This window comes from Phocoena sinus, chromosome 6 (assembly GCF_008692025.1).
Source record: "Phocoena sinus isolate mPhoSin1 chromosome 6, mPhoSin1.pri, whole genome shotgun sequence".
NCBI classification, from domain to species: Eukaryota; Metazoa; Chordata; class Mammalia; order Artiodactyla; family Phocoenidae; genus Phocoena; species Phocoena sinus.
Genome location: NC_045768.1, coordinates 57,386,143 through 57,412,928, shown reverse-complemented (window position 1 = coordinate 57,412,928; position 26,786 = coordinate 57,386,143). Strand labels below are relative to the sequence as shown.

General features: G+C 39.6%; 1 protein-coding gene across 5 annotated transcripts in view; it reads right to left on the bottom strand.

Moving 5' to 3' along the window:
- Positions 1 to 26,786, bottom strand: part of KDM4C (lysine demethylase 4C) — a 428,305-nt gene that overhangs the window by 332,410 nt on the left and 69,109 nt on the right. For all 5 annotated transcript variants that reach the window (XR_004350381.1, XR_004350380.1, XR_004350379.1 and 2 more), the window contains exon 5: positions 12,534 to 12,727. Coding sequence is in view for 2 of the 5 variants with exons in the window: in XM_032634921.1 (XP_032490812.1) it covers positions 12,534 to 12,727 (194 nt within the window). In the remaining 3 variants the exon portion in view is untranslated. The remainder of the gene's footprint in view (positions 1 to 12,533; positions 12,728 to 26,786) is intronic.

The following is a 26,786-nucleotide window of genomic DNA, read 5'->3' as shown; positions in this document are numbered from 1 at the left end:
CCTGGCGAGGGAGGGGATGGTGGCCCGTATGCGATGAATGGTCCAAGCCTGAGTATTAAGGCCTGGCCCTCTTGCCTCCATTCGGGGCAATTCTGAAGGGCCCTGCCAGGTCCAGAGCTGCCTCTGAGATCTGCCCAGGGCTCGAAAGCAGTCAACTTTCCCTTCTGCCTAGTCCTGCCTTCCTCCCTCCCCAAGGCTGCTACTTCCAGCACACAAATCTGAGTCTCAAAGTTGGCTTCCTGAGTGACACAAGCTACAACAAACAATTACAAAGAACATATTTGTAAGGAGGTGTCTCTTAAACACCAGTCCTGAAAACAGAAGCTGGGCGTCTCTAACTATGACCTGGAGGACAAGGTGTTTGAACTGAGGCCCTACAGGGACATCATATAAAAAGCCCCTGAGGAAATGAATTCAGCCAGAGCTTGGCCTCACCCTTATGCCACCTGTGGCCCATTTCCAGACAGAGCAATTAGATGGAAAAAAAAAAAAAAAAAGTCTAGCAACCACATCTGTAGACAATCATAAGTATGGCAACTGCAGCAAGAAAAAAGGTATTATACATTATTAGTTGATATCACCCATAAACAACATAAAAGAAATCTTTACGTCTTAATATTGACCTCTCCAAAATACTCAACAGATAACACATTCAGTAGCAAAGTGATTTTTCAAGTACTAGATGATCAAATGACTGATTTTCTGTTTTCCGTGGCACCCCCAGGGCCCCAGGGTTTCCTGAGGACACCTCAAGGAAGGAGTTGGTAAGGGAGAGGGTCCCACCAAACACATTTCAGCCAGGTCAGCTCTGCCTTTACTTTCAATTTTATATAAATTGCCCTTCTGAAGAAATTTTCAAATGGAAAGTTTGAGAACCTCTGTGCCAGGCCAGTGTTTTCCAAAGTGAGGACCCATCACAGAAATTTTTTTTCTGGTTTATGCATAAATATTCTGTGTAAGATTTGAATTCATGTAAGATTTAGATTCCAATAAAATTTTGCTAAGAACAAGTGTTCTGCTACTGCTAGAAAATAAAGGGGAGGGTGGGGGTACTAAAAGCTATATTTCTAAACTGTAAGTTTCATGAAGACCATTCTGTCCTATTCACCATGGTATCGCTAGCACCGAGCCCAGTACCTGACTGGTGGGTGGCTCAATAAATATTTAGTGAACAAACAGGAAAGAAACAAACAAACAAAACCAAAAGTCACCAAACACAGATGCAATGCACAGGATCAAGCATTAATAAAACAGAAACAAACTGCTACTTCCAGAAGAATCAAAAATACAGTAACTTCAAAAATTGGTAATAAACAAAAACATGTCCATAAGAAGCTATTTGTCCATATCAAAAATTTTCAAATCCAATATTTTCCCAATGAAAAACAAACTTACCTTATACAGAAATCTTCAGAGGGCAGTATGCTTTCCAAGTGATCATTTATTCAAAGGATAATCGTACCATCCATGAATAAGATAAAGTAGCTTAAAGAGTTCCCCTAAAATTGGCTTACAGAGTTCTACCACAATTATCTCCAACAAAGTATTGAAGCATTTTCAAGGAGATTTCCTGTGATTGAAGTTTAATCTTCAAGGGAAAACTACCTACACAGCCACTGTACAGTTGGAAACCTCTTTGAAAATTGAGAGGCTTTCAAAAGTGCACGTTAGGGGCTTCCCTGGTGGCGCAGTGGTTGGGAGTCCGCCTGCCGATGCAGGGGACACGGGTTCGTGCCCCGGACCGGGAGGATCCCACATGTCGCGGAGCGGCTGGGCCCGTGGGCCATGGCCACTGGGCCTGCGCGTCCGGAGCCTGTGCTCCGCAGCGGGAGAGGCCACAACAGTGAGAGGCCCGCGTACCACAAAAAAAAAAAAAAAAAAAAAGTGCACGTTACACAAAGCAACCAAGCTACCCAAAGACAACTCAAGCAATGTGCAAAAAACAAACAAACAAAAAAGCTATACAGCCTTAAATTTTAAAAAAAGAAGTATTCACTTATATGTGGATTTCTTTTTTAAAAAGATACCAATTCACAGAAAAAGAGATCAGACTTGTGGCTACCAGAGGCCAAGGGTGGGGAAACGCAGAACTGGAGGAACGTGGTCAAAAGGTACAAACCTCCAGTTATAAGATAAATAAGTATTAGGAATGCAATGAACAACATGATGACTATAGCCAACAATGCTGTATGATATATAGAAAAGAGAGGTAATCCTATGAGTTCTTATTACAAGAAGAATTTTTTTTCTTTTTTTCTTCATTTTCTTTTTATTGCATCTATATGAGAAAATGAATATTAGCTGAACCTACTGTGGCCATCATTTCACAATATATGTAAATCAAACCATCATGCTGTATGCTTTAAACTTACACAGTGCTGTATGCCAATTATTTCTCAATAAAATTGGGGGGGGCAGGGAGACAGTAAATAGTCACATGTTTCTGCCAACACCTGACATTCCCTAAATGATGTTAATATTTACTCAGGTGGGCTGAGAGAGGTAACTTATAAGAGCAAAGATGATGATGGCAACCCATCTAATTCAAGCCCTTGTTGATGTATAATGCCTTGCCAAAGAACATTCACTTTTCAAGGAAGATTGTTAAATGGGCTTTTTTTGGTCTCTGGTCAGAAGATCATTTCAGAGATCATACAATTGGATGCTTTGTCCTCTCAGAAATATATGTTATAAAATAACATTCCAGAAGCTTCGTGCACGAATCCTTAAATAAAGAAACCACGTATGGAGCCCCCAGAAGTAATTAGTCATTTGGAGGAAGGGAAGAAGGGGTGGACACAACATTTAGCTATATTAAATTTGGAGTGTATTGTCTGTGGATTTCTCTTAGGCAAGCTATCAAATCTGTTATTATCGCTGACAAGCAAAATATCGTAGAGGGTCTAAAACTTTCTAACAGGTTTTTGTAACTTCTAAAAATTTCCTATACATCAGGTCAATTCTATACAAGGCATCACACAAGATACATGACTATATTATTTTATAGGCTAATTTTGTAATATTTACCCACAAGAAACCAAGAAGAGTATTATAAAAAGATCAATAAAGACTGAAAGAAGCATGCCGCACAGCCCCCTGGGGGCCTGGTGGTTAGGATTCGGCACTTTCACTGCAGAGCTCCGGGTTCGATCCCTGGTCAGGGAACCATCCTGCATGCCGCACAGCATGGCCAAAATACAAAAAGTAAAAAAATAAAATTAAAAAAAAGCATGATGCTGTAGATATGTGATATACAAGTTGGCAGATCCCCAAAACAGAAGCAGAATCCTGCTTCAATAATTAAACAGGCTTATGAGCCCATGGCGGTGCCTGGCTCGACAAAGGTGCCGTGGTGCTGCCCTCAAGAAGCAGAAAGTCTCCTTGTGGAGACAAGACCAAAACACACAAACCAATGAAAAAAAGAGTTCTGAAAGAACAGGACATAAAAAAGTGGTAAAACTGACTAGCAGAACAGGACATAATAAAGTGGTAAAACTATTAGATATTGTGACTATTTAAGTCACGAGAAAAGAGAGCAATTTTGGTTCAAGTAGTCAGAAAAAAACTTAACAAATTACAGATTCTTTAGTTTCAAGCCCAGTGTAAAGATTTATTTTTGCCAATTGCCTCTACTTTGGGTAAAAGTTACTGATCAATTGCTAGAAATGCTTTTAATAAGTTAAACAAACATACATTTTAATAACTTTAATATTCTAAATATATATATATTCATTCCATCTTAGGGAAATATCCCCACAGGACATCTTTTCAAATCTTACAGAAAATAAGTTAAGAGCCAGTTAAAGTAATTGAATCAGCCTTCCTAAAAGTTTTAAGCAAATACTTGAACATTTATTTGGGATTTTCTTTGCCTTATATCTGTAGGAGACATCGAGTTTTATTCTCTTTGTGCAGCATAATTCAGGTAATAGCACTCTCTTTCTTAGTGGGGAACCATCTTCTCCAAACACAAACATGTAATTCTAACGGGGGCTGCCATTCTTTGTGCCTCTGCCCTCACTGCCACAGAGGCAGGCCTGTGACCCAAGCCAATACAATCCTAATACCTTCCTACCCTTGGCCTCAGTGATTTAAACAAGAGATTGGCATAGAATCCAAGCCAGGAGATTCCATGGTCCCTCCCCAAATGGGGCAGCTTTCCTTTCTAGTGATACAGGGAGAAATATACGAGCCAGGGAGAAAAATGAAAGCAACATACAAAGAGAAGTGGGGCCCAGGATCCAACACACCCTGGCAACTTCCAAGGGTTCCAGACGTTTCTGACCATTCATGGCTATGTGAGCCAATTAAATTCTTCCTTTTGGATAAGCTGATTAATAGTGAGTTTATAGTTCAAGGAGCCAAGACAATTTCAACAAAACATTCTCGATCCAGAGACATCCAATGCAGACATTATTTTTTAAATGGATTAAAAAAGGTTCCAAATAACATGAGGAAATGCATGAAAATTAAAGTAAAAATCAGTTGACCCCAAATACTGGAAGAGCAAGGATTGTGTTATAGCCTTCAGAAGTTAGGCTGGTCCCCATCCTAGCAGTTCTTATCTGATAAGTTTGATAGACAAAGCACTCTTAGCTCTCAACAGGAACAGACTTGCTTTTCCCAAAACCTCATTTGAGGGGACTGAAAGTAAGTGTCTAATTGAAGAATCATCACCCATTCCCTAGAGGAAGTCAAAATCCTCAAGGTAAAACTCGTTCTTTCTAAGATGTGGGGTTTTCTTTCTGATTTCAAGTAGATTTCCAAGGGATACCTAAAGAACAAATCTGAAGCAAACGAAGCTGGGCCAGTGGTCTCTCCCACTCTCAACTCCAATGGTTCCCCCATCCAAATAACTGCTATCAATTATAACAAGATTGGAATCTAGCCACATTTTACCCTTCTGAAAATCTCTTTTATGCCATAGTTTTGTCCCAAAGTATAAGAGGCTGGTTTCTCTTTTGGTTCTGCAGAAAATCTCATTAAAAGAAAGTTGATGGTATAAACAAGAAAGACAGGCACACTTTCTTCTTGCCTGTTCCTTCACCTTTACTCTTTCCTTTTCTCTTTAAATCTATGAGAAGAGTCAGACAAATAAAAGTTAAAAATCTCAGCTGCAAGACTCACTAAGCACCAGTCTCAGAGTCCTTAGTTTACAGATGTGGCCAAAAAACACCTACTTGAAACATCTGTTGTCTGGATTACCTGAAATGATTTCTTAAAATGATTAGCACAGTTCCTGGCACACATAAAAGATACACACTAAATGAAATGGAGTCACCAAAGGTAAAGAACATACTTCACCATCCTAGTCAAGACCTACACCTTGAAAAGTAAGCTGACAAAGAATGAACACATTTGGGGTCACAGAAGTAGCGTTTATAAATCCATTTGTAAGCCTACCTGCAGAAGTGCAATCAAAAAAAAAAAAAGCTGCTTTCCTATATGCTCAAGTCAAAGAATATTTTTTATAAAACAAATATTAAGTAATAAATATTTTCTACAAAGTGCTATCTAAAAGGCAATATTAAACAGTCTGAAAAGGAGGAAGAGAAATATGGAGGAAGAAGATAAGTTAAGCAACATAATTTGTGAACTGCTATATCTGCCACAGTAATTAGCAAGGCTAACAGCACTAATGCTTGTTTTCCATGAACTACATAGTATATACATTTGCATTAACCTTCTGATTTTTCCCTAAGAGTTACGGATTTGATTCAGCAATCTCTTTTCATTTAAAGGGTTTTCTGGGGTTCTTGTAGGTGGTGAAGGTGGTAGCTTTAAGTGAAAGAGTAGCAACAAGGAAATAGGCATCCTGAAGGAATTTACAAGCCCCTGCTATGCTTATCAGGGGTATCAAAAGTACTTAATATAAGTTTAGATTTCCTGTATGAGAACCCACAGTCGCCAATCAGTTAGTGAAAAGGCATTACAACTCAACACTTCAGGGAAATGAGTGAGATTTATTTTCAAAATCACAAACACTAGACCTCACTGACTTCCCTTAAAAAACTCGGTGCTGAGCAGGGGTCTTCGGGACTCACTGTTTGGACTGCAGGTATGTGTGTGTGCACCAGTGTGGTTGTGTTTATCTCCACGTCAGGCTCAGGTCTAACTAAAATATTATCCATCTGATCATGGATATGATCAGATAATCATGGATATGATATCATATCATGGATATGATAATATTGCTTCCTGTTATCTCTGCACTCTCTTCCTACAAATACACCTAGCAGCTGAGTACAAAATTAATACCATATTTCTGGGGTATAGTTCCAATTTGTTAAACCTTTTTAAATAATATTATCTCAAAATATATACATAGATATGCCTAGAAGTGATCAAAATAACTTATGCAATTAATTTTATTAATACTTCAATTAAAAAATATTTATGAAAGTCTATTTTTTCCTGTTTTATTTTATTTTATACTGGAGTAGAGTTGACTTACAATGCTGTGCCAGTTTCAGGTGCACAGCAAAGTGATTCAGCCGTACAGATACATGTATCTCTTCTTTTGCAGATTCTTCTCCCATATAGGTTATTACAGAACATTGAGTAGAGTCCCTATGCTACACAGTAGGTATTTTTGCTTATTTAGAGGTCAAATTTCTCTAGGAAGAATAATTAAAACCAGAAGCAAACCACTGTTAATTCCAAGAGTATTTTTTCTATACAAACCATCAGAAGGATACAGCTTTTACCATTATTCAATTAGTCTTAACATTTCCAATTAGAATACATTAATGAGTCTAAACTTACTAAACAGATACGTCAACAACAGGAGTTAGTACTGTATGTTGTTAATTCAACGTATCATTAAATAGTATGAAGCTGTCCAATCGCTAAAGTAACATTCCGCTCTGGGTGTTTAAAGGAAAAAACCTCAATAAGGAATTCCTTCAGTAAGACCATTCATTGAACAAATACTTATTGAGTACCCACTGTGTGCCAAGCTCATGCCAGATACCACTGCAGGCACTGGAGACACGCTAGTGAGTCAGACAGTGAGGGACCCCCTTTCTGGGAGCTCACACTGTAATGAAGAAGATGTACAACACACAAGCTCAGGTCAACTCGATGACATATAATTCATTTGTTCTTTTAAAAAGACAGCCCTGAATTCTAAAATTCAGCAATAATCAAATATTTATTTATAAGTAAAGAGCTCCTTCTCTACCCCAGGAAGAAAGGAAAAGGAAAACAGCAAGAAGGGGTAGGGGAGATGGGAGACAGTGAATGAATGGGGGGCGGTGGGGAGAAAAGAAGGGACCGGCTGAGACAGACACCCAATGTGAGAATCCGCTCTCAGGCTTGAACCCTGCTTCTAGCTTATCACAATTATACACACTACCAAATATTCTTTTGCTTAAATTAGGTTTCTGTCATTTAGAACAAAGAATCCTTATTAATACAGAATCTATAAGGTCTTATACATAAGACATGCAATATATATTTGTTAAGTAAACGTATGAAATGTTAACATCCATTGAGCACTTAGGATAATGCCAGGAGCTGCGGTATACGCGTGGTATACGCTTTGTATTTTATTTAATCCACACAACTACCTTACAATGTGGGCATCAAACCATGTGAGTATTTTAGGAGAGAAAATGGAGGCATGGCGGTTATGTAATAATTTTCCTGGGTGATATACTAAGTAAAAAGCATGCCAGAACTCAAAACATAAGACTCTGGTGCAAAAACCTGTGCTCTTAAATATTACACAGCACTAAACAAATCGATCTGAAGAAAAAGCATGGAACGAAGTTTATATTATACTGAATAATCTGACATTTTCTTATTGCCTCATTTAACAAAACCGCACAGCTTACTGAATAAAATTTAGCCAAGTCCAAAATGCTGCGGCCCATCCTTAATTTTTCTAAAAGACATCCAGGAGAAACTTCTTTCCTGATTTTAGACCTTTCATAGCTTAAGACATGTCGTCTTAAAACCTGACCTTTCTCATTCTCTACAGCGTACTAAATCTGAAAGTAACTTATTCATTATGTTTGGACATGATCTCAGAAAGAAAGACTCAAGGCACCATCTAAGTTCTATTTCCTCAGCAATTAACCACTACCACATGATGCTTGGGAAAGAAGATTATATTTTGCTTATCCTTGAAACTCCCACTCTATGATATACAGAAATACATCATGCCAAGTTCAGGCTTTAAGTAATTACTATGACCAAGAAATTATTTAGTTTTATAATGTTACTAAGACAATAGTAATTATGAATATTTGTATAGTTCTTTACACTTTACAAAACACTTGTATACACAGTATATCCCTGGACCCTCCTAGAAATCCTATTGAGTAGATAGAGAATAAATCATGCCTCCATTTGGCAGTTAAAGAAATTCATGATGAAAGGAGTGCAGTGATTTGCCCTAAGTCATTCAGCTGGTAAGTGACAGATTGGGATTTTAAAACAGGTCTTCTGGCTCCAAAGTCAACATTAATTCCCAGAAAATAAATATGTTACCACTGACTGCCAAAGCAGTTTTCTATCTGCCTACTTCAAGCTTTCTTTTTTCCTTAAACCTTCATGCCAGAAATGTTTAAATAAATCGTTAGCTCCTCTAAAGTCTCTTCAGTACGAACCCGTGTTCATGAACACTTAACTCAGCAAAACCTGCTACATGTTGTGCACAGAAAAGCATGTTTCACGGCTTCTACCTGGAGCCAGGCCTACCAGCAGCTACTCAGAAATCTCTGGAAACCTGGGCTCTTAACAGTACATTTGAGACAAGAGTCTTTATAGAACATTTTATATATTTCTTGTCTGCCCTTGAAAAGACTGATCCAAAACAATTTAAAACTCCCTTGATTCAAAATGAGAATTACTTACAGAGCATCAATCCTATAGTCAGGCCCTGTGTTAAGTGCTGATGATTCAAAGGCAAAACACAGCCCTGAACTCAAAGCAGGCACAGGAAAGGGCCAGCAGGGGTGGTCACAACCCCTTGAAAGGTGCAAGGGCAGATGTCTAAGGTGGGGCAACGCATGGTCCCGGAAGCCTTCAGGCAAAAATCTATGGAATACTCGGGCAGAGGACAGTAGTGCAGTCATGGAAGTAAGGAGAGAATCGTAGGCAGTCTCTGCAATAATCGTACCCAGAACTTGGTGCCTGAGAGAACTGAAGAAGAGAAGGAAGTTGAAATTAATGCCAGTCTATAAGAACCAGCGAGGAGGAAGACACACTGCCAGGGCCAGACATGTTAAGCATGAGAGAGGGTACCCTGGAGAAGAGTAAAGGTAACCTCACAAGGAGAGGACACCAGGGACTTCCCTGGCAGTCCAGGGGTTAGGACTCCACGCTTCCATGGCAGGGAGCACAGGTTCAAGGAAATAAGATTCTGCAAGCCTTGGGGAGCAGCAAAAAAACAAACAAACGAACAAGGAGAGGGCACCAGAAAAGGAAACCAGTGCAGGCATGTGCGCACACGGACGCAGGACATTACGTCACCTTGTCATCCTCTCATTTTGTAGATTAGGTAAAAATATTCCAATAGTTCTGATCACACATTACAGAATTAGAGCACTGCAGAGCATCCTGATGAGTCCTGTCATTTTGTGAGTGAGGAAACTGGTCACAGAAGTACGGTTCTTTGCCCAAAGCCACACACATCGGTAGCCGAGTAAGGACTAGAGCCCTGATCGCTGCTCCCTTGAGTCTGAGTCTGCCACACACATTTCAGTGTTCACATGAATTTGTATTGCTTCTACCACCTTTCAAACCTTACTTCAAATATATTATGATGATGACTGAAGTGAATTTTAATGATAATAAAGTTTACCTCAAAATTATTTACGCTGCGCTAATTGTTCATAAATCTACTGGGAAACATCCTTCGAGTCATTTATATAACTCTTTTCCTACACTAGTCATCCTAGTAAATGGAATGTAGATTAACTGCCATAATTCACTGCTATGTTTTATTTTTTTATCATTATAAATAATGGCCAAGGTTAAAGATAATAGTGATATTATAAATCTACTCTTAATGCATATAATGGAGTCTATATGCTTAAAAACTAATAGAGTAACTAAATACAGAAAATATAAATACATTCCAGAGAGAAAGAAATACTTTGGAATTCAGCGTACTCATTCTCACTCAAAACAGTGGTGCTCTCTCCCAAAGACACAAGACTCTATAATCAGTCTTATCCCAGACAGAATATTCTCCTCTAACCAATCTTTAGGTCACGACAATCCTTGTCCCGGGGGGGGGGGGGGGGAGGGGGCATCACCTTTCTTAATAAGAAAGCAGAGACTTCATGTCAACTCTTCTAATACTAAAACCTCAAATTAATGTCCTAGGCATTGTCATGAATTTCTTCAAACCTACAGGAAAGTTTTGCCACTAACTTTTCAGATTTTTTTTTGTTTGGTTTTTTTTGATTTTTTTTTTTTTTGGCTGCACCACACGTCTTGCAGGATCTTAGTTCCCTGACCGGGGATCCAACCCATGCCCCCTAGAGTGGAAGCACGGAGTCCTAAACACTGGACTGCTGAGGAATTCCCTAGCTTTTCATATTTCTTAAGGGAAGTATAGTATATAGTTGCCTATATACTAGATTTCACCAAGATGTTGAATCTACCAATTTCACATAATTTTATCCACAACAAAAGAGAGGATCAGAAAGACCATGGGGATAACTATGCAGCTAAAAAACTGCCCAGAAGCCTACACATTGTTTAAAATATGTCTCTGAGTCTCTCAAAGCCAAGTCCCAAAAGTACTAAAGGATGACACTCCAACAGACACTACAGTGGGTGCTGAAGAAATATGACAGACTCACAGGTTCTAAAGTTTGTGCTCACAGCCGGTCCGCGACAAACACCTTGTAAGGAATTATTTCTTTACCCCATTCTGTCACCAAAGCCTCTCTAGGTCCTAGACCACCTATTAAAAATGTTTACATATTATTTATTCCATTAAGAGAGCAGAATGCTTAGAATTTCTCAAACAAAATGTGTAAGTAAAACACTGTTAAAAATAAGTTACACAGCTTCTCACTAACTTTTTTCAGATCCTAAAACTCCACAGCAAACCAGAAAACACCTGGATTTCTCTTCTACGTCCTAAGAGCTTTGCCCTTGCTCCTAAAGCTTCCCTGCTGATTAAATGTCATTTTTGATCATTATGAACTTTTGCTATATTTGAATTTGCTGGAGAAAGCTTACAACTTCACACTTTGCCAAATGACAAAACCTCAAGGGCAACTAATGGCAAGATGGGGATAGAAATTATACACTGTACTCAACACTGATCAGCAGGAGAAGTTGAAAAGAGGCCATTATCTTTAAACTGGAGGCAAGAAATCTACCGGGCTAACACAAGCACCTGAAGAGCATCCCATCCTGTCCCAGCAGAATACCAGCAGAAACATTGTTTTCCCTGGCTTGTCAAGTAGATACTTCATATGCTTCTGTCTCTGAATTATTCTGCATGTATGTGTACTTTAGAAAATACAACTGATATTGAAACTCTCTTAAGACTAAAACCCACAAAAACAAGTTCAAATGTGGAACTGGCTGACCACAAAGGACTCCAGGGTGATTGACAGACTAATAATTACAAATGTGTAATTATTTGATGCATTACATATGATGCATTCTACAGAGCAATAAATCTTAAAATCATTGCTCAGAAAGATGAGGAAAGAGGCTCACAAACACAGGAAATTCCAAGTTAAGAACACATATTCACATTAACTTATTCTTTTCCCCACATCCATCATACAAAGAGCAATAAAAGGCCTCCTGATTCATCCCTCCTCTCCCTCTAGCCACCACATACTAAATGGAACTTGTCATTTATTCAGAGGGGACTAGACCAGAGAATCATTAGGATTACTTGATACTCTACATCCAGGAAGTCGATTTTCACTCCTAACTGCTGCCCGCATACTTTCCAGCAAATCTCAGAGAAGTAAAGATGCCAAACAAATTCTTTTTATTTATTTTATTTATTATTTATTTTTGGCTGCATTGGGTCTTCATTGCTGCCCACGGGCTTTCTCTAGTTGCGGTGAGCGGGGGCTACTCTTCCTTGCAGTGCATGGGCTTCAGTAGTTGTGGCTCGCAGGCTCCAGAGCACAGGCTCAGTAGTTGTGGCACACGGGCTTAGTTGCTCTGCGGCATGGGGGATCTTCCCGGACCAGGGCTTGAACCCATGTCCCCTGCACTGGCAGGCGGATTCGTAACCACTGCGCCACCAAGGAAGTCCCAAACAAATTCTTCGAGACTAAATACCTATCAATCCATGGCCCACAAAAGTGGTCTACAGGCAATTTTAGATATACAAGTCACCATTAGCCTTATGGTTTTGAGCAAAACCCTAGGCAGAGTGGAAGACTCTGTAATAATTAATTGTTACAGTCAAAAAAACTTTCTTACAGCTCATATAAATCTGAATCCACCAGATAAAGGGAAAAAATTCATCTTCAATGGGTTCATATTGCCCAAATTTCAAAACTCCAAAGCAAATGAATATTAAACATGTAACTTACCAAGACTTGGGCTCTCCAAAGTGGAGATAATTAATGCTGTAGAGGTCCATATCCTCGGTGTGCCACGCAAATGTGGTTTTCCACATGCCAAAATAGAGATAAGGAGTATTTACACCCTCAATAGAAATACCGCACTCTTCCTCAACCACATCCAAGACTGTGTTTAGGTGAGCTATGTTCCATTCATCCACACCCTAGAATCAGGGGAGAGAGGAAAAATAAAAGCAAACATTAATAAACTCATAAAGATAACATTTACTGCTCAAAACATCATCTGCCAAAATTATTAAACTGTGTATTTTAATTCACTTAGAAATAAAAAATAAAACAACAATTATCCAAGGCATGCATGTGCGCGCGCACACACACACACACACACACACACACACACACACACACACACATATACAGATCCATGATTAATTATCCAAGATTACTACCAATGTAATGTGGCTCTATATAAACATTAGTATAAAATTGTACCAAACGACAGAGAATTAAGGCCCCACTCCCCATTTGCTGTTAGTAAGAAAAATCATTGATTCAAAGCATATGATCTGGAGCATGCTTTCCATCATTGGCACACCATTTAGTTTTGGGGGTTTCCTGGTTTTTAGCTTGCTTGTTTATTTGTACATTACTTAAGAAGTCATATTAAACATCAGACATCATCTCAAGATACCACTAACAAAATATATCTTCTGTCATCCCTCTCTCATCCCCACCCATTTCAATTTTGGCATGTGATACATCATTTCCTGAAAATTCAACTCTAATTATTGGGAAAATTCTTAGCACTATTCTAAGCCACAGATCATTATGCTTTTACTGCTTCTTCAACTAAATAGTAGCCTCTTATGTTGATGGGCAATTTTAAACAAAGAATAACTGCTAAAAATACGTATCCAAACTCTGGCAAAATTGCTGGAATAATGTAGTTTTATAACAGTAACCCAACATGGCTGGTGATAGAAAGAGACAGAAAAGTTTGAGTCACTGCTGTAAAGGTTAAAGTGGCAGGAAAAGATTCCAGTTTTATTAAAACTTACCAATCTCTTATTAATTCAGTGTAATTCACAACTGCTTACCAATTTTTACCAATTATGTATTTTTCCCATATACTTTTCTAATAATCAAATTCTAAATATCAGAGACTAGGTCCATTTTTATGCAATCATGAGTAAATGGCAATGTCTTTAAAACTAGTTCAACCTCTTCATGGTGCTATTAAAGAGGGACATTAAATTTATTTATGTATACCCAAAAGGCCTTCTCCAATAACTATGCCAACGGCCTCCCAGACAACCACGTCTAATAGTTCCCTTATGCACTAAAAACTTTCAGGGCTGTTCTGTTTTCATTCTGGTCTTTAGATGACAATATAATCAGTGTCGTGATCTTACTTCCTTGAGCTTTTGGGTCAGGAAAATTGTTGATGGGGCAGTTAATGAAGTTCTGCCTCAGGTAATATAATCGAAAGTGCCAGGGGAAATAATTTAATTCCCAAATTCCCCAAGGTAGCCACTCTATCTACAACTTAAACCCCACAGTAGGAAGTTTGCTATTTGGAAATTGTTCAAAGTAAGTATCCTTTTAGAGAAGATCCCAGGTTCCAACTTACAAGACCTCATAAAAGTTCAATCAAGTCATGTAAAATATTTTATCTCACTCTATTTATAGTGATACAATCTCTTAACTCTAGTCCAATCAGACTTCAGTCCAATCACTCTAATAATACAGTCCTATTTAAAAGTCATTTCTGAGGCAATGAATATGAAGTAATAAATGAGTACCATATTACAGGAATCATTTTTAAACCGAATGAGCTTGCAAATTTAGGAACAAACCATCCCTCTGAAATCCCTGCATTTGGAGAAGTCTTATCTTTGTTTCTGACTGATACTATCTTTCAGAAATAACTGAGGCTGAATCCCTTGACATGCCTAGACCTGTGGGTCTAAAGGGATGAGGGAAGAGAAGAATGAGTGATGGCAAAAAGACCCAGATTATGGCTCCGGCTCTGCCACTGCCCAGGGCAAAAATCACCGAGATTTTCTGAGCTTCTAGTCTTTCTTCGTGAAAGCCTGAGGGCTACAGTACCCTCCCAGAGCTGTTCAGAGTACTGAATAGGCTGAAGGACATAAAACCTTTGGAAAAATAAAATTTACTATGGCTTAGAACTGATTAAATAAACGTCTCCACTATTCTCTAGTAAATCTTACTGGAAAGCCTCTACCAAAACAAAAGCCAAAGACATGGTAAGTGATAATAAAGTCCTATGAAACTTACTATTGCAATTCTCCCCATTAATGGGCAAATAATATGTCTGCCGCAGTTTCTTTTGGGCAAGGCCAAGATTGCCATGATGTTTAAGCTTAATTTCTTTTGCTAAAATAAAAAGTCATACAATTTTAATAAAAGAGGTTATTAAAATATTAAGAATAACTGGTATAACAGAGGCTGAGAATAAATCTTACTATTTCCAAATTTCTTCTCCAATTTCTGCTCTCTACTATTGATTGAACTGGCTAGCTGCCTCCAAGGACAGGTTCTACTCAAACTCTGAAGAGCACCAGGTCTCCTTCAGAGATTCAGACAAGGAGTACACCTCATTTGTCATTTAGGAGAAGTGAGACACCACAGTCTACCTCACTACTCTACACATACATATACACTACATCTATTCAAGACAATTCTGTAACACAGGTAACATTATACCCAAATGAACAAATGGAAAAAAACCAGTGCTCCTAGAATAGTGGGAGACAAAGATAAACCTAAATCTACCTGACTCTAGGCTTTCACTTATAAACTCTACGCTTCCAGTTCTGACCATGTTAAATACAGCATATCATCCTTTTCTCTCAGCATCAATTATCAACAAAGATCCAAGAAACTAAAATTTAGGACAGGCAAACATATAAAACTGCTACATTCTTCCCACCCAGGCATACAGCCGCCCTACACAAACACTGGCAAATCCTATAAGAAAAGCTGCTTCACTTGGGAGTTGGTGATAGAATTTAGTGTAAAAGTAGCCTTCAGAAAGACCCCAGCTACAAACAAGCCCCACAATGACAGGTCGAAATTTGCCAAACCATTCAAAGCTTAAAGCTGTCAAGTCTCTGCAGAAAAGTCTGCACACTAGCCCAAGTTCATAGACAAATGCCTCTTCTCAGATCCCATCCCTTCATATAAAGCTCTTCTACACAATGTCCAGCAGTTGCTTGAGCAATATCTGGAACTCACCTGACCTCCACTGGGCAGATGTTTCCTCCCTGGTCCCACCCCTCCCTTCATCCCAATAACCCAGTGCATTCTAAGCCTGCCCTGCCCTGTTTGTCTATTTACCCTGTATCTGCCTGGTTTTCTGAAATAATTCACCATTGGACCATAATTTGTACATATATGTGTAAAAGAGAAGTTTATCAAGGATCTTTCCTTTCAATCTCTGTATCACCAGCCTATCAAGAACCAGAAGGCAGTTTGAAAGAACTCCTAAATTTTCATTACCATAGGCACTCAGGAGCTGCTTGAAGACCAGGCTTTGGACTTCGGACTTCACAGAGGAAGTAAGCACCCCCAAACTGGCATCAGCATGAACGATGCATCTATAAACCTATGCAGAAAGACTGTGCCAAGTTTGAGCTCACGCCCTTGAGCTCTGGGCCTGGGGCCCTGAATACAGGCCACATCCAGGCCAGGAGCACCTTCTTCCTGGGACTATGAGCATCCGGGATTCCCTCTTGAGTGACGGCGTTCAGTCACTGCGAGACTGAAGGAGGACAGGGCAGCAACATGCCACATTAGAAAACTTACCAGGAAGGAGTCGTTCCCACCTGATACAGAGAAATAACGCAAAAATCATAGCAAACCAATTCTTCCCAAAACAACCTTCTGAGGAACACTACTTCTACAAGAGGCTGTGGTCAAAAAACTCCGGCATCCTTTTCTCCTCCTCTTACAAAGTTACAGTGCCAACAGGCACTCTGAAGGTTCTGAGAGGCCAGGCTATAAGGAAGCCTGTTTCACTTTGCTTAACTCCACTTTTCCCAGATGTGATTTGACCACAGGACCTTGTTTACGTAAGACATTACTATCTTTCCTCAACAATGTCAATATCCAGCCCACATGTTTCTCCTCCCCTGCCCACCGGCCCTGCCCCAACTCCTGCCATCATCCTCAGCACCTTCAACGTTATCCCCACGGGGCTCTTTCCAAACAATGCTCTGAGCCTCCATCTCTCTACAGCTTCACTGCCACACGCCCGGCTCTAAGCTGGACTCAAAGTGACCAGCAATAATTTCTGAAATCTATAAATTTATGGGGAAAAACATCATTTCATTAGAAAATCCAATTATTAAAAAAGGAAGGGCTTCCCTGGTGGCACAGTGGTTGAGAGTCCGCCTGCCAGTGCAGGGGACGCGGGTTCGTGCCCCGGTCCGGGAGGATCCCACGTGCTGCGGAGCGGCTGGGCCCGTGAGCCGTGGCCGCTGAGCCTGCGCGTCCGGAGCCTGTGCTCCGCAACGGGAGAAGCCGCAACGGTGAGAGGCCCGCGTACTGCAAAAAAAAAAAAAAAAAAAAAAGGAAGATCCACCTCCTAGGTACTGTAAAACGCTGAGAAAATACTAAAAGAAATTATTAAAGATTCTAACTAAAGTTTTCAGGTACTTTTATTTAGTAATTTTTAAAAGATTATGCTTTCCTCATTTGGCTCTAACCATCACTTTCTATGACCCTTAATGCAGTCCAGCCAACACCTACTGTGTACTGTGATCCAAACAAAAGACCATCCACCCAATTTCCACTTACTTTAAAGCTAGGCTAATGTAAATTACTGCCACCAATTCATATGCCTGCAATAAGCCCTTTAAGTTTCAAAGGTAATGCAAATGAAGAAAGAAAAATAAAACTTGGTTAGTTTTAAAGACTTCAAAATTCAATCCATTTTGCACAGTAATGTGTGAAAATTGAACCTTTCAATAACTAAAACGAAAGCTCTGGTCACATTTTAAAATAGAGGATTTCGTTAGGATCTTTACACAGTAAGAAAAAATTTAGACTCATGTGAAATTCAATTTGCTTTAAAGTTAATTACAATGTGTGATGTGATAGCTCCTTTTGTTTCTTCCTTTCCATGAAAATATCACATTCTCTAAACTTTCTACTTTTAAAACAAACCTCTTTTCCTTTTTGCATTTATACACATCAAAATACCTACAATTTTACAGCAGTGCTTTCTTTTCTTTCTGAAAGTCTGGACAATAACCAATGTAGAGCAAATTCTGAAGTAACAAAAAAAATCTGCAACAGAAAGTACCATATAAAAAGACTGTTCACCTTAAAAAGGTAAATATGAGTACGACAAGAAGGAGGGCAGAGAAGAAAAGGGGGGAAATGCCCAGTCAAATAAAAGATTGCAGAGAGCTTGGGACTCCTGCCTTGATTCTGGACCACTGAGGCTTTGAGGTTAATGGTGTCCCTGGTTCCAGGCAAAAGCAACTCCAATCCTCTTGGGAGGAAAGCATCCTTCACTTAAACCTGTAAATTCTCCACAAATTAAGATCAAGCCAAAGAATACAACCAAAGATCACTACGCATACAGGGAGTCAAGACCTCACTGCAGAAAGCTAGCAAAAACAACTGACCCTGTACCACCCCAAGGACTGTTGATATCAGAATTTTCAGACACTAAAGAATGTGAAATGTTTAAAGAAATAAAAAATGGAATCACAAAGACAAGAAAGTAAATAAACTATTTGGAATGACCAGTCAGATTTGGGGGGAGAGGTGGACCACTAGAAATGAAAGATATCGGGCTTCCCTGGTGGCGCAGTGGTTGAGAGTCCGCCTGCCGATGCAGGGGACGTGGGTTCGTGCCCCGGTCCGGGAAGATCCCAGATGCCGTGGAGCAGCTGGGCCCGTGAGCCATGGCCGCTGAGCCTGCGCGTCCGGAGCCTGTGCTCCGCAACGGGAGACGCCACAATAGTGAGAGGCCCACGTACCGCAAAAAAAAAGAAAAGAAAGATATCATTATTAAACTAAAGCTCATTGAAAGGATTAAACAAGAGAAGTATAAAATTTAAGACATGAACATACAGTGCAGTACAGAAAGATGAGAAGTAATATCTGAAAGGTAAAGTTAAGCATACGTAGGACAGAATGTCTAAGGTTCATGTATTCAGAGTCCCAGGAGAGAGAAAAATACAAAATTATTGATAAATAAAGTCACTAAAAGAGAAGACTGATGAAACCAATTACATTAAAATTAAAATCTGTTCATTAAAAGACACTGTAAATAAGTCCATCTCTAAAAATTTTGATGTCAACTTTAGTTAACCTTAAATACACTGAGTTGAAGCTACAAAACAGACTTCTCAGACCTTTAGTGATGCTACAGCTTTTGTTTTACAGTTACCAAAACATCAAAATGCCAATTACATTTATTGATTAAAAACTGCTTATAAAGCCTTCATTATTACTCCTACTCTTGAAGACAATAATATTTGGGCTCATTCTGGCATTCCAATATTCTTAGTCTTTCTAATTTAACTCTTTTCACAGCCATGTTCTGTGTAAAAATAATAATTTCTGTCCATCTTCCTTTTAAAACTAAAACTGTTTTTGTTTGATGTAATATAAAATATGGAATTGATTTTGCAGGGTCACAGACGATTCATGTTTTTGCTATATACCTTTGCACATTATTTTCTTATCAAATTAGTTACCAAGTATTTTTACATGCTTGTAAACAAATATATTTTTACAACATACCTGTATATATGTAAAGTCAAGTATTTCATTCTCGCTGTTCACTTTTAAAACTGACAAAGAAAAAAAGTGAACACTTCAGAAACCATGGTAGAACTTTACTTGTTCTGGTCTTCGTTGTCCCATCTTTGGCAAGTCACATACCTACTCAAGAAACATTCCCAACAGAGTACGATAGGATGAAAATCTAAAATCGCTTTCAACATTCCCTGCTAGATATTGACTATTATATCGAGTGTTAGGTGTATAGCATTTAATTGACAATTATATAACTGTAGATGGCTTCTGATTTTGTTTTTAACTCCATGGACTGTGTTTAAATAATTCAAAATTATATTCCTGATTCTGAGATGCTAAGTGGTATTGCACAGTTGTCACTTTACAGAATGTGTACAACAGTCCCATGAAGCTGATAAGGTGTACCCTTGTATAGCTTCAGGGGCTAGAATTAAAACTGACCTGTTATCACACACACACAAAGACACTGAAAATAGAAGAAACAAAAAAGTTTTGGAAAGAACAAGCCACTATTGAAGCAAATAATTCAACAAATGTAATTCAACAACATGGCGTAGTTTGGGTATCCAGAAAACATTAAAAATTCCAAATAATAAGGAAAAGTCAAACAATCTAATAGAAAAATAGGCAGAGGAAAAAAGAGAAATCAGAAATGGCCAACAAAGATATGAAAAGCTGGGGCTTCCCTGGTGGCACAGTGGTTAAGAATCTCCCTGCCAATGCAAGGGACATGGGTTTGAGCCCTGGCCTGGGAAGATCCCACATGCCGCGGAGCAACTAAGTCCATGTGCCACAACTACTGAGCCTGAGCTCTAGAGCCCACAAGCCACAACTACTGAGCCCATGTGCCACAACTACTGAAGCCTGTGCACCTAGAGCCCATGCTCTGCAACAAGAGAAGTCACGACAATGAGAAGCCCGCACGCTGCAATGAAGAGTAGCCCTGGCTCACCACAACTAGAGAAAGCCCGCACACAGCATCGGAGACCCAACACAGCCAAAAATAAAATAATAAATTTAAAAATTAAAAAAAAAAGATGTGAAAAGCTATTCTACGTCATTTGTAGTCAGAGAAATTCACACACTAGATATTTTAAAGCCACAAGATTGACAATAAGTAATAAGATGAACGATATTAAGTGCTGAAGAGGATATATGTCAGCAATAAGGAAACTTTTGGAGGTGAGAGAAGTGTTCTAAGACTGGTTGGTGGTGATGGTTACACAAAAATCATTGAATTATATGTTAACATCAGTGAATTTTGTGGTATGTAAATTATACCTCAGTAAACCTGTCTTAAAAATGATTATATAGTGCTGGGGGAGGGTAAATTGGTACAAAGTCTTTGAGAAACAAGGTAACAGTATCTGACAAAGTTGAACACTCAGGGAGGCAGCACTTCCATTCTTACATAAGTGCTTTAGAGAACTTGTATACAGTGCACCAAAAATCATGTACAGGAATGTGCTCATAGCAGCAATATTCATTTTAAAAAGAAAATATCCCGACAGGATAATAAAAAATAAAATGTATATGCACATAATGGAATGTTATACAGCAATAAAAATGACTGAACAATAGCTCACACAATAATATGGATAAACTCAGAAAACCTAGTGTTTTGTATAGTCTCGGAAGACTACATAAAGTGATACTACTTTTAATAAGGTCAAAAATAAGCCAAACTAAATATATTGTTTAAAAATATGTGTCTGTGGGCTTCCCTGGTGGCGCAGTGGTTAAGAATCCGCCTGCTGATGCAGGGAACAAGGGTTCAAGCCCTGGTCAGGGAAGATCCCCCATGCCGCGGAGCAACTAAGCCCGTGTACCACAACTACTGAGCCTGCGCTCTAGAGCCCGCAAGCCACAACTATAGAGCCCACCGTGACACAACTACTGGAGCCCGCGCACCTACAGCTCGTGCTCTGCAACAAGAGAAGCCACTGCAGTGAGAAGCCCATGCACCACAACGAAGAGTAGCCCCCACTCGCCACAACTAGAGAAAGCACACACGCAGCAACAAAGACCCAATGCAGCCAAAAACAAATAAATTAATTAAATAAATTTTTTTTTTAAATGTGTTTGTGCAGAAACAGACTCACAGACATAGAAAACAAACTTATGGCTACCAAAGGGGAAGGAGGAGGGAGATAAATTGAGAATTAGGGATAAAGAGATACACACTACTACATATAAAGTGGATAACCAACAAGGCTCTACTGTATAGCACAGGGAACTATATTCAATATCTTGTAATAACCTACAATGGAAAAGAATCTGAAAAAGGATATATATATATATATATATATATATATATATATATAAAACACAACATTGTAAATCAACCATACTTCAACAACAACAACAAAATTTGTTTGAGAAAACTTTTTTTTTTAAGGCAAGAAATCAAACCCAAAGTTCAGGCCACCCCTGGGTGATGGGGTAGGGTAGCAGGGAAGGACTGCAGAAAGAGCATCCCATGAGCAATATTGTTTTTTTTTGTTTTTTTCTTTGGGGGGCCCTGCCACATGGCATGCGGGATCTTAGTTCCCCGATCAGGGATAACCCATGCCCCCTGCAGTGGAAGCATGGAGACCTACGCACTGGACCGCCAGGGAATTCCCCATGAGCAGTATTGTTGACACTCTAGCTGTGGGACTGCATGGTGGGTCTGGGGTAGTCAGTGTATCACTGTGCTTTAAAGCATAAGTTGCACATATAAAATCAGATTTTTACATTCCAAAAATATGATAAAGCAAAAGTCATGAAAAAGAGAACATCTCCTGAGTCACATCTCATGGCACCATTTCTGCCCTGGCACCTTGTCTCACTGACACGAAGAGAGCGGTGTATTTCATGAAAATAGCAGGCACGTTTTCTTTAGTAACCCCTAAACAAACATCCTTCATGGCTCTGACGTGGCAGACTTTGACAAACGGCAGAAAGTATAAACTGCTGGAATGCAGGTTGGACTTATAAGTACATGACTATTGCAGAATAGAATTCCTCGCGATTCTCTTGGTCGGAGTCAATTACTGAACATCTCATCACAGCCTCAGGATTTCTGTCCCATTTTGCTTTAATATTGCCACCAGTAGCAGCTATTATTCAGTACATACTATGGAGCAGGCCCTATCCTAGGTGTTTTATTTATTCATCTCATTTAATCTTATGAGGTGAATAAATAAAACTATCATCTACTATCAATGCCATTTTATAGATGAGAGAACTTCCCCAGGAGAAGTAAGATAACTTGCCCAAGATCTCCCAGCTCATAACTGTGGAGCCGGGAAGGGTGAGAATGGAAAACTCTAACCGGAGCTGACACTACTGTGCCTGAAGCCTCACTGGCCGAACAGTGAGCCAGAAAGTCAATTCTGAACTTTTATATAATCAAGGAGGGAAAAACTCCCCTGTATCCCCCCAATGACTGGAAGGGAAAGTCAGTAATTTGGTTATTATGTTTGCTACTTTTCTTTCTTTTAAGTACTACCAATCAAAAAGATGATTTTAAGAAACTGCCTTGGGCCAAGAGCAGGATTCATGGATTCACTCACAGACATGCATTCTACTAAAAAAAAAAACCAAAAAACCATACTTAAATAATAAACAGAATTGTTAACTTTATTTTACACATCTACACATGGCCCTTGCAGAAAATCCTAAAAGGAATCTGAACCATAAAAGCCCTATTCTTCTTTAAAGAGGATCAATTATCTCAACATTTAATAAAATAGTAAAATCCCATATCCAGACCCTGACAAGTTATTTTTTTATTTTTTATTTTTTTGCCGTACACGGGCCTCTCACTGTTGTGGCCTCTCCCATTGCAGAGCACAGGCTCCGGATGCGCAGGCTCAGTGGCCATGGCTTACGGGCCCAGCCGCTCTGTGGCATGTGGGATCTTCCCGGACCGGGGCACGAACCCGTGTCCCCTGCATCGGCAGGCGGACTCTCAACCACTGCGCCACCAGGGAAGCCCTGACAAGTTATTTTTAAATACAGGAAATTAAAAACACAACAATCTTTACTAATGTATTCATATTTTCTAGACTGTTAATCCCCTTGTCTCATTCAACTCTTTAAGGTGTATTATACTGCCGTGTAAAACAGTACTTCAAAATCACTGTGTTTGTTAATAAACTTTTATAACAGAGATTGCCTAAGTACTTAGTATCTGTTTTCACCTTCTTTACCAATAGAACCCCATTCAATCGAAAGAACAAAGTAGCTGCAGCTGGATATGTATGGTTCTGGCTAATGAAACGTAACTGGACATCACTGGGCAGGGCTTCCAGGAGAAAGCTTTGAAGGGGCTGACTCCCGCAGACATAACTCCTTTGCCCTCCTTCCCTCTACCAGACATTCAGACACGATCAGCAGCTACCACAAGAGCACAAGGGTAAGAATCTCATCATGAAGACGGCAGAAGAAATTTCTAGGAGTACAGGTCTGCGACAACATCATGGAACCAACATGGCCCTGGACTACCTGCCTCAAATTTTTACATGAAAACTAAACAATTTGTTTCAGCCATTTATTTTAAGGTCTCTACTACTGACAGCAAAATAATGTCTAATACATTTCCTCCTTAGTAGTCAAATCCATAGGTCCCCACTTCCCCCATTCCCTAATGGTTTTAAGTAAGAAAGTAATGTATCAGAGTCCATGACACTAATGTGATTCTACTAAAGAAAAAGTAGAAGCCACTTAGCTTTTGAATGGTACCAAAGTATGGGCTGGGCTTGAGCCTCTTTACAACTACTAATGCCAGGAAAATTCAATTTAGATAAAGAATGTACCTGTTTCTCCCTGTTCCTCTATAGGACTCTATCTAGTTATTTGTTTTTTCTACCTTGCTTCATTTCTTCCTCAATGCTACCTCTCACTTAAAGCAATTTTAGATTTAACATATTTGAATAACACCTGGCAGAGGGCTCAAATAACACCCTTTTATTCTTCATGAAGAAAAACAACTTAAGGTATTTCCAATGGTCTCATTTTCATTCCTCACAGTGAAAAATTCTGGATCATATACACAGGCTCAACGTTTTTCCTTCAATAAAAAAGAAAAAACCGGGCTTCCCTGGTGGCGCAGTGGTTGAAAGTCTGCCTGGCGATGCAGGGGACGCAGGTTCGTGCCCCGGTCCGGGAGGATCCCACATGCCGCGGAGCGGCTGGGCCCGTGAGCCATGGCCGCTGAGTCTGCGCGTCGGAGCCTGTGCTCCACAACGGGAGAGGCCACAACAGTGAGAGGCCCGCGAACCGCAAAAAAAAAAAAAAAGAAAAAAAAAACTAATAATTTTCCTGAATTAATATTCTATATTTTCTCATTTAGAACATTTGGAACATAAGTTTTTAAAAAATCAAATGTATAAACCTGCAAATAAGATCATTTTATCATTTTAGTGATATCTTTCTCTTTAAAAAATTCTTTTTTAGTTAGAACATAATTAGAATCACACTCCTGGAATTCATAGCTCTAACTCTGTTCCAGTGACTCCAAAAGCCCACTGACAGGTGGTGACTTATTTTGAGGAACGGATGCTAGGACGCTGGCATGTGGGAGCAGCTCCCCAACCTCTCCATCTCACCAGACCTGCTGCTCTCTTCCCATAGTCAAGTGGATGATTTATGAGGGATATTGTATACAATACTGGAAATCCTGTGTGGGCATTCAAGATCTTGGAGATACAGCTACACGTAGTTACCTTGGTTTATTCACTTACTATTGGATTGTGAACATTTTCCTATCATTTATTTTATTATATACATCACCTTCTTGTCTGTAACAATTTGCATCATTATTTTCCTTTGTGACATATAGGTTGTTTTACATTCTTTGTTATAATATTTTTAAAAAAAACACTGGAAAATGATTTTGGCACACAGACACTGATCCGTATTTCTAATCAGTTCTAAAATAGATTCTAGAAGCAGAAAGGTGTGGATCAATACTTCCTTTCTGACAACAGAATTATCTGAATCTTTCTACTCTATTTATAAATTTCCTCCTTAAAAAAAAAAATCAGTTTCCATGTCTGTAAAAAATCATAGTAAAGATGAAATCTAGATGATCTTCATCATCCTATTTTTTTAACAGGGGACAGCCCGAAGTAGGAAGGGCTTCAAGTAAACATGCTTTATCAAAGTCCTTTTGTAAACCCGCAGGCAAGGTCAGCTGCAATGGGAACAGAAGAAACGTTGGCTTCTGAAGACACTAAGCATCCCATGAAGACCCTGGCAGATACTAATCCAAGAGAGGAAGAGATAGAGAGCACACAGTGTAGTTCAAAGTTCTAATTATCCATTCTGGTGACAATCTAAAATAGTAGAAAGAGGGACTTTCCTGGTGGCGCAGTGCCAATGCAGGGGACACGGGTTCAAGCCCTGGTCCAGAAAGATCTCACATGCCGCAGAGCAACTAAGCCCGTGTGCCACAACTACTGAGCCTGAGTTCTAGAGCCCGCGAGCCACAACTACTGAGCCTGCATGCCACAACTACTGAAGCCCACACGCCTAAAGCCCATGTTCCGCAACGAGAAGCCACCACAATGAGAAGCCCACGCACCACAATGAAGATTAGCCCCCACTCGCCACAACCAGAGAAAGCCTGCATGCAGCAACAAAGACCCAATGCAGCCAAAAATAAATAAGTAAATTTATAAAAATAAAATAAAATAAATAATAAAATAGTAGAAAGAGAATGGGTAAAGGGATCTCCCAGCTCTGTCACTGGGTGTCATCTTGGATAAACCCTAACATTTTGGTCTGAAGTTCCTCATCTATAAATGTGTTGGCTACATCATGATGTCTAAGACTCTTTCCAGGTGAAATAATCAATGCTTTGATGATCACCAACCAAATTCAGCACTAGAACTCCGGCTTTTCACCTCTGCCTTTCATGTTCTTTCCCCTTCAGTAATTCCCACTTCTGTTTCCCTAACACTTTCCCAGGGTATCTGCCCTTCTAGGCATAGTGATCCTTCAGTACCTCCAGAACTCTCTTAGCATCCTCACTAAGAGAGTTCACATGCCTGATGCCCACAGATGCCCTGAATTCTCACCACAATCTCAGGGATTGTGCCAGTTCCCAAGAAGCATAACCTCTTTCCATGCCTACTCCTTTCCATGCCTATGGTACATAGTATTCACAGCACCCACGGGGCACCTAGTCTGCCCTGTATATGTTATTTATCCCTTAGGGAAACCTTTCACAACTCTCCAGCTACCAAGTTAGCACCCTCCACTGGCAAACACCTGGTATCCCTAACACTTCTCACACCCTCACAAACTACTCAGCATGGGACTCATATGTGTTTATCAATTTAGCACTTCCAGAGACAAAACTGATTTTCCCCACAGTGATCCCACCTAACCCTATGATGTGCAAGATAGATACTTGAGGGCAGTAGCCACGTACTCTGAGGTCAGCCTGCAACTGGGTTTAACTCTCTTCTATCG